This window comes from Conger conger, chromosome 15 (genome assembly GCF_963514075.1).
Source record: "Conger conger chromosome 15, fConCon1.1, whole genome shotgun sequence".
Taxonomy (NCBI): domain Eukaryota; kingdom Metazoa; phylum Chordata; class Actinopteri; order Anguilliformes; family Congridae; genus Conger; species Conger conger.
Window position 1 is genome coordinate 24,446,976 of NC_083774.1, and position 9,749 is coordinate 24,456,724.

General features: G+C 41.7%; 1 protein-coding gene across 1 annotated transcript in view; it reads right to left on the bottom strand.

Moving 5' to 3' along the window:
* Window positions 1-5,811, bottom strand: part of smad6b (SMAD family member 6b) — a 30,482-nt gene extending 24,671 nt beyond the window's left edge. The window contains exon 1 of the mRNA XM_061221865.1: window positions 4,212-5,811. Within this exon, the coding sequence (XP_061077849.1) occupies window positions 4,212-5,004 (793 nt within the window). The 5' untranslated portion in view covers window positions 5,005-5,811. The remainder of the gene's footprint in view (window positions 1-4,211) is intronic.
* Between the last annotated feature and the right edge of the window lie 3,938 nt (window positions 5,812-9,749).

The window sequence follows — 9,749 nt, forward strand, 5'->3', positions numbered from 1 at the left end:
AGAAGTTCCCTGGGACCGCTGTGTTTGTTTCGGCTAAAATCAGTTACCACGCTACCCTGGACCAGAAAGCCTCCGTCCCACTTAAAAAAAGTATCAATCTCACTTTTCAATATGGACCTCATGTCAAAAAGCTGGCAGCGGATTTAATTGAAGATAAGTGGCTAGAGTCTGGAGAACAGCACAGTATCAGAAAACCACAACCCCAACCCTACACATCTCTATAATGCGCAAACTGTGGGACCTGTGCACTGCAGCCAGGGTGTGCCAGCTTCTCTAGAGACCAGGGGATCGGGTTTGGGGCCAGCTTCTCTAGAGACCAGGGGATCGGGTTTGGGGCCAGCTTCTCTAGAGACCAGGGGATCAGGTTTGGGGCTGTCTGCGGGGGCAGGGTGCCTGGTCCAGGGCTGTGATCAGAAGCAGAACCCCAGGCTGGGACTTTAATAAATACTATAATGGCCCTACCCTCTGCCTTTTATAATTGCGCAAATGAATATGAAGGCAGTGCACTGTAAATGACTGGAGGTAATCTCATTGCCCAGTGTTACAATGACTGCGTCTAAAATTTTTTAAAATAAATTTCCGTCCAAATTTTTAAGAGAGAGTCGATTGTTCTATGCCATTTCAGGAGGCAGATTGATGAAAAGCGTTTGAAAAAAATAATGATTTAAGAATTTGAATCCACAAAGCCGAGGCTTAAAAGTGAGCGTTAGAGAGGTGCAGAATGCTGAAGTGAAGCACGAGAAAGTTTCATGTTCCCAAAACTTTTTGAGGCTCAAGCAAGTATTACATTCAAAATGTAGAACAGAACAGCTATGAGCCAGTTTCATTTCTGCTGTACACTGGGTGTTTGGCTCCCACCTAGGACAAGCAAAGAAACTGCAGTGGCAGAGAATAGCTATGTGGATGCCCCAAATATTGTATCCCGTTTTTTGGAGCACAATAAAAGGAAATATGTTTTTTTGTAAATGACAAAAACACTTGTGGTAAAGGCAGAACATATTTAGTACTAGGTACTCACATTAATTTTTCATCACAAGAGGTCATAACATCAGCCTACATTACATCATGCTGTTTTATCATCTACGAAGAAAAGGAAGTGGCCCTTTATTTGTTTATACTCCTGAAGACAAACAAAAAGAGCTACTATATGTTAAACAATACAAGCTAAAGCTAATCGTATTGTTTTTTTTTATTACTCTGGAAAAAGAGTAAAACCAATCTTCTTTGGAATATTTTAGCAACAAATTAGATTACAAATGATTGAAAATGGCCTGGTGATTTCTGAAACATACGCTACATTCATATTGGTTCAGTTGATGGTGTAGTTTTCAGAACTGTTGGGGAAATCATTCATTCTTTTTCTATCTTAGTTGTTTTTCAGGATAATAAAATTGAGAATGAGTATTCCATTCAAACACAAATATTCAAAAACATATCTATGTAGCAAGCCAGCTTCTTTCACAAAGTAATATTGTAAGTGATATGTGACCTTTAATATACACTTCCTGCCAAGTTAATGGTTTGGAGGTAGAGTCCCCCACAGAGTTCCCTCTGACTTCGCTAAATGTTAGGTACTAAACATCGTATGCTGCCTACACAAAATATCCACGTAAATCAAAATAATAAAAAACACAAATATGTGAAAACACAATTTGGAAGCTTGCGGTTACAATTAAATATTTTAACACACAGTGCAACACACAAGCAAATAGTTTGTATGAATATAAGTTTCGTTTAAAAATGAATGACTAAAGGTCTGAAAACAGGCAAACGTTAGAAGAGCGAACTTCCAAGGCACATTTCCCGAAAAATAAAAGAGGAAAATGTTTTTGAAAGGAAAAGAGGAAAAAGAAAACAGAACTGTAGCGGGTTCTTTAAGAGTGGCGGCAGTAATTGCCAGGATCCTAACTCAGTCACTCAGATACACAGCTAGTCAGTCTGGCGCCAGTATTATGCAAACTGTATATTATCACCGCTCCTTCACCTAAATAGCACGAGGGGACCTCCTTAGGAAAAAGGGCTTTTAAAGCGCAACTTGAAACTGATCTCATTTCAAAGGCATAATGCCTGCCTAAATAAAAGAAGAATAAAAAGGTTTTGTCTATCTAAATCCCTGTTCTCTTCGCCTAGTCGAGCACTGTCTTTTTCCGACTGTCGTTTAAGTCCTGTTTACTTGTCAAGATTTAGCAATCAACAAAATAAAGTGGAGGGCGCTGTCTGTCTGTTACATTTAAATATTATACAAAGTGCGTGCGTACGCGTGTGTGTACTAGATGGAGGGTTCATTGGAAAAGGAAGTGACCACATAAAGTTGCTTTTAAAAATGTACGTTTTATTTGTTTCAGAATTACCGAAACACTAAGTGTTTCTCGTTTCATATAAGTTTCGTTTGCTGATTATTTTTATTTCAATGATATTTCACTCGGCAGCAAAATAAAGCAATACCATGACTCATCAGTGGCAAGCCTTGTAATTCTAATGTCCTTCGAGAAACAGGTTAAATAGTTCGTTAATCGACAATGCATTTTATTATCCATAAGCCTAGCAGACAATATTAAACTGTAAAGTGTATGGACGTAACTATCCTATTTTGGATGAAGATGCGGAGGGAATCATTTAGCGTTTCACTTTCTATGAGATTCTAGGTGTTGATAAATGTCTTATACTTTTTAAAAGGGGGAAAACAGCCAGTTGTACACAAAACAAAATGTTGAACAGTTTCCCACGTTTCCACTATCAGTTTTGTCATCCTGAAATCCAGGCTTTGAAGTGCGTGTCACTGCCAACTATGAACGCTTGGTCTATGGAAAGATCAAACCACCGCGCCAGCTTAAGAAGACAGAAATACTAAAGCTCGCATCTTCACACGCGATTTCACACGTGGTCCCGGGGGTTAGCGGGGCCAACCGGTCCAACTTCGCAGACTCCACGGAGCCCGTTGACCAACTACTGAGAATAGAAGGCTTTTTTACAGTTAAAAAAATGATCTTAAAGACTCATAGCATTCTTACTGTGACACTAAGAGAACTACGAGTATATGTTTAAGAGCTAGCCAATTACATAGCCTGCTGTAATAGGTCTATTAGGCGTACTGATACATAAAGAGGTCTATGGGACTAATGATTTCAAAGGTTAGATAGACTAACTCAATATTGTCAAACAGTTGATTGCTATAGCTTACAGTATAACCAATCAGGGCCTAGTTTGTCCCCCACACACAGACAAACAGAGTTACTGTATTTGTTGTAAGGTCAGAAATAACTCCATATAGGCCTAATCATAATATAAACATTCCCTGCTATATTCTCGCTGCCGTCTTTCATCTCAAGGCTTCACCCTGACACTGGTTCTTTAGATATATGCGTGTAGCCTAAATATAACCTCACAAATAAAATCTAGTCTGAATAATGTGCAGGTGATAAAGTTATATCCAAATGAATACCATTATGCTGGCACTAACATTAGCCCAACAGCCAATGTATAGGCCTATTCTTTAAACTCAAGTTCAATCCATATCCTGATTGCAAGAGTAATCTGCATTTCCATATATAGATTTTCTGGCCTACAGGAAAAAGTGTACAGACCCGAATACGGGAAAAAAGTCAAAAATGGTCATTTTTGACAATTAGTATTATTTTCCATAGACAATCCTTGATTTCTGCTAATGTTAATAGCCTACTGCTCTTTCTGAACTCACTACTTCTGTTTTGAAGCTACAGTAGTCATAAGAGTAGCCATACATTATTTAGTCGCCGACTCCAACATTTGATGGACAGAATGACATTCTTGACTTCATTTACTGGGTTATTGTTTACTTACAAAGTGGACAGAGTCAAATTATCGACTGAATCTTTATCCTTGAGTAAATTCAGGAAAGAAAGAACCGGTTCATAAATGCACCTGGATTGTAACTAATGAGACGTCAACGACACTGACATTCACTTTACACTATCAAAACATTTTCGAATCACAAAAGGGCGCAAAGAAGCAATGAGGATTACTGACCTCTTCTTGTCACGATTATGCATTATTATTCTATCGGTAAAAATGTCGTTTTGCGTCCTTAAGAACCCGAAATGCATTAGGCATTACAATAACATCCATCGGATAAACCCTTAATTAATGTAGCCTACACAAGTGTTTCCCTTATGAACAGTGAAAATCGGTCTGAGCATCAATGAGCATCTGTAGCTATTAACAGGTGCCCTTACCTGGACCACAGAGTCGACTGTAGTGATAGGGGTTGCAGCACACCGCCGGCCCATCCTGAACACCGAAGCTCTGGCACTCACAAAGCGGCTTTAGCTGAGCCGTGTGCTGCAGGTCAGACCAGCGGTAGAGCTTACAGAGCAGCAGCTGCGGAGGGGCCATATGACCGCCTAACCGCAACTCTGTCCGAGATACCATAACACAATCGCTCGGCATCCCCCCTTTAGACTCCACGGCCTCTAACAGAGTATCCAGCGGTTTTTCCTTTAGTCTTTTCAAAAGGGTGTAGGTGGCGGTCTTGAGCTCCTGCTCGACTACAGAACGGGGTTTCACCTCCTGTCCCCCAGAAGAGCCGGTGTCCCGGAAACTACGGTTCCTTAGCACGAATTGGCAGGAACCAGGTTCCTTGCCCCGAGGCGCCTCAGTGCTTCTGGGTCCGGTGTGGTCCCGGTCTTTGAATAGACAGCATGTCACCGTTTTGCTTTCGTCCTGTGCTGACCGGGGGCTTCCCTGCTCCAGGACACACATGGCACCCCCATCTTGGTCCAAAATGACCCTAGAGCCGCCGCTCTCTGCGTGATTTCTGGTGCACTCCCTCCCGAAGTCCCCCTCAGTCGACCAGCCTCGGGTCACCGGTCTGAGTTCCGTTTTGGGAATCTTTTCAGGGTTATTGCCGCACAGATCGTCCCGACCCCCCTCGCTGGTATTGCTACTTCCATCTCCCCCGTCTCTATCGGGAATCAAACGGCTTCTCCAGAGTCGCCGCACAAGACCTGAGCGTTTCGACCTGAACATACGACAATTTATAAATCTATATGGGTTCTATTCTTGTTCAGATCTGTGTGGATTCCAATATTTTTTAAGGTCGTCGTACAACATTAATGATTTGTAGATGCCGTGCAGTGCATGCACAGCCGAATGCTGTATATATGTGGCCAATCCGCAACATTAGAGTAGGAGCTAAAATAATATATTGCATTAAAAAGGATAGAAGTGACAAAAATGCACTGCAACATAGAAATCAAAATGCATTCACTTGAGCGAGAATCCTTTCATAGAACACAGAACACGATAATTTGTTTATGTTTTGACAAAGCAACTGCAAGGGGCACTTGCAAAAATGATATCACACTATTCTAGTCCCATGATTGCAAAAACGCATACAAAAGACAAAGTACATTAAGTAGTATCCCAATGAAACGCTGCGACAGAAACCGATCGACTCGCGCTCCGCTGTGTTTTTGGACTTTGAAACACCCTCGGCTCTTTTCTTTTTAAAGCGGCACTCGGCGCATGAATGGAGCGGCTCCGCTGCAAATTAATCCCAAGAAAATCCTTTCAGAACTCTCAATCCCAGTGGTTTTCCGCGATATTGAAAGTATTCGTTCAACAATCCCAATATATCCTAATATTCTGGAGGATGAGTGTAGGAACAATCCCTGGGCTCCGACGTGCCCCTGGCTCCGTGTTCAGATCTGGTCAAACAGCACCCCAGATTTCTTTCTTTCTCCGTTTCTCTCTCTTTTTTCAGTTTCTGAAGCACACACACGCACGCACGCACACACACACACGGGGCCCCCGAGGAGAGCTATGGAGCCATTGGCTGGCTCCCATCATGTGCTAGTCTAGACACTTTGGCGGCTGTGAGCTGCACTGATTGTTGCGCAAACAAGGTTTCAAGTTTCTTAACTCTTAAAGGCATAACATCCACCTCTTCCCTCTTTAAAGACTATTCTCTAATTCTCTATCGAACTAATGCGCGGATGTGCGGAGCGGATATAAATATATTTATCCGTGTGGGTATTTTATATTATAGCTAACATATGATAAAATAATATTATTATTGTTATTATTATTATTATTATTATTATTATTATTATTATTACACATAATTCTACAGCTGTTTTATAATGTAGGAAGTGATGTGTTTCCTTTAGTTTAGCGACGAACTGGCTGAGCCCTGCAGTGACCAAGGTGCAAGCCCATCATGAGCACTCCCCTCCGGCTCTGCAATTGAGCCACAGGGAGTAAGTTACCTGCACACAAGGAATTTTCACTGGAGCGGGAAGCCCACAAAATTCCTGCATATGACCTCATGACGCGCTGGGCCCCTCATTCGTGTGCGAATTCCAGCAACATACATCAGGCTGTAAGGTAGAATACCTTTAAGGTTATTTTTACCTACCAATATAATTTTTTTGTTTGTATCGTTTATCTTCAGGTATCTGTCATTAATTCATTAAACCACATCTTAGATTGACGTTTCTCTGTTATGCCTGTTACAAGGAATTACAAATTATTTAATGAAATAATGATCATGGTACAACGAGTTGTTATTTCTAAATGTAAGTAATATATGTTCCATGCACTGATATGGATTTCTATGTAGTTGCACGGCTTGCATTCTTACAGAACTTGTGAATAACAGTAATTTGTAACAGGGAAATTCCAGGTGGGTGACGTTTCCAAAGAGGTATCTTCAAAGCCTGTCATATTTTGCCAGTTTAGGTAAAGCATTTAATTAATGCTACTCTGCCAAGCGATTAAAATATGTCACGTGGGCAGGACACTTTATTGTTTACTTTGTTCTTAATTCACATTTTTGGCAGTGGATGCCATATAAGCATTGCGTATGAAGCAGTGTCAAAACATTATCATTATTATTATTATTATTTATTTATTTTTATTATTATTTTTTATTATTATTATTATTACTATTAACTGTTCAGCCCTTAAAGAGTTAACGCGCTTTCCACTGGAGTCAGTCAGGCGCGGCCACACCCCCCGATGTATTAACTTGCTCAGAGTAGCAAAAGTTCAGGAATGAAGAACGCCGATTGGCTATGAAGTCTTCGCGTCTTGCCCCCTTGAGACAAGGATTGGTCCGAAAAGGAAAATAGACGCGCCCACAATGTGGTTGTGATTGACAGTGAATGAAAGAAATTCCCCATTCTCCGGGACGTTGTCAACGCGCTCAGTGCTTGAAGCTTTTATTCGCTGGGGCCATATTTAAGTGCAGTGCGGACAGAATCGTCCAGAATTTTAAGGAGCGATTATGTGACAAAGCACTATATTGCAACATTCTGACCGAGAAAAAATTCCCGTAAGAATGAGTGAATATAAATGAGCTCTTAGTTACTACATCAGCAGTACGAGGACTGCACGTTTTGACAGCCAACAAGTTTTTGCTGTAATGTTGATTATGAACAGAAAAATGTCCTCTTTGTTAAGCTTATGTATTTATTTGCATTTTTGGTTTATTATTATTATTATTATTATTATTATTATTATTATTATTATTATTATTATTATTAAACACCTGACATTAACTTATGTTTTATTCCCAATATTCTTGTGAGGGCAGTGAATGTGGATGCACAGTATATTTCCAGGAGGGGGGATTCAGTGTCAGTCAGAAGTCAGTGCCACTGTGGTGGTGATGATCTCACCCCTGCCCAAATGCTCTGACCACCACCTGCCCCCCTGGCTGAGCGGATCGGGCCAGGGCAGGGGTGCTGAGACGCCCGGGTCCCCTGTTAGCGAGTTTGTGTGCGGTTGTGTGAGAGTGAGCGCTAACACTTCCATGGCAGGGTCCGGCTGGGAGACATGGTGGGAGCAGTCCCTTCAGCTCCGCCAGATCCTCGGAGGGCATGTGCTGCTTCTAATACTCCGTATGTCTCACAGCAACGCCCTCCATGGCAGGGGTCGGGATTAATGCAAAACTGTTTCAGTAGCAACGATAATTACATAAAATAATTATTAACCTTGAGGTAATGTTTGAGGTTGGAATGATGCAGTCATTTTTTTTTTTCTTTTGCTTTACTGGATTCGAAGCTGAGTGCAGTCTGCACCCTCCCCCCGGTGGAGTCATGAAGACTGTGTTGTGCGTGCCAGTCTGTGTACAGGAGTCATGTTTCTCCAGCAGGGTCAGGAGGGTCATGGAGGGTGGACACAGAGGGCTTCTTGCCTTCACTACGCTGTGGGCACCTGTTCCAAATACGTCCTCCTTTGTAACTCAATCAGACATCGGACTGAGGGCTGGAGGGGAGGGGGGGGGGGGTGGCTGAAGAAAAACTGTTATTACAAACCGCAGTTGATTTTTAAAACCATTCTCGCATCCTCCTTCGTAATGCTAATACAAAATGGCCGCCGTCGTCCCATAAACTGATGACCCTCGGTGACCAGAGTCGCAGCGAGAAGAGTGTGTAGTAAGCACATCCTCTGTAGCTTGTACAGTATTCTCCTCGATTGTGAAGCAGCGCAGACTTATTTTCACTAATACAGGCCTGACTATTTGATGGTCCTAATGGAATTTTCCCTTAGACTGCATAGGAATACAAATCTTGTTTAGACAGCCATATTTGCAGCGAATCCAAACGGCCATATGTGTAGTGTTACATGGAGACGACAATTATGTGCAGCCTGAAAATATGACTAAAATAACACAAAAATAGATTGAACCTACTCCCTATGCCAGGGGGGAAATATAGCAATAGTGGCCTAACAACGCAGCGTTGGCCAGGAGGCATTGTTCTGCGAGCCCCTCTGCAGCCGTAATTTAGGTAACACGAGGGCTGGAGTAACTGCCTCCACAGCACCGTACATGTCTTTCTAATATGGTACTGAAATGACTGAAGAGCTCTTCATTTGTGCATGTGATGCTGCCAACAGTGAAAAAAATGTTAGCTTTTTTAGCTGTACAGAAACGGCTGAAAGTTACAGGGAAGACAAAGCAGGAGATTATGAAGACGTGTGACCTAAACAGTCTCTTATTTTCCGAGAATTGACAAGGAGACGGTTCTTTTAACCAAAGATACTCCTTCATTGTTTTTGTCTACATTGTTGGTGGATAAGTCTCCCAGTGTTGTAAATGTTGTCTTTTCTGCTTAGGAATTTAGCCAGGGATGGGTTAAAATGTAAATTGTATCTCCTTACAAAGTACAAAACACCTCCCATAAAAATGTATCTATGAACTATTTAAATGGTGTTATAAGATGCTTTGTAGGTGGCAGACTGGTTTAAATGATCAAAATACAGCCCATATTACAAATTAAATACACACATGAAGATGTATATTTTAAATAAATGTATGTGCATTATTGAGCATCCCAGAATTAGGCAGAATTGCATGTGTCCGTTTTTACCCGATTATTAAAATGATAACTGGGGTTGAAGTCATTTTCTGCACTTAAAGTTGGCATATCATTTTCTAAGTTTTTACAGAAATCTTGTCAGAGGACATTTCCACATTTACATAACCCTTCACCCCATTTTCAGAGGTGTATTTCCCCCTCTTCAATTCAAACATTGCCAGAGAGAATGGAAATTGTTCAGGGAACTGAACAGTAGTATTGGGATTTGTGGTCACACAAGTCCAGCACACTACCCCCTGCACCATACAGCTGCTCTAACGCGTAGGAGCATTAACCAGTGAGGGTCTCCTCAGATTGAGTCTGTGTGCCTAAAACAGGGCACAGCTGCTCATGAAGTCTCCCCCCTACACCGCTCCTCTTTCCCCTCAGCCTGGGCAGATCTACACC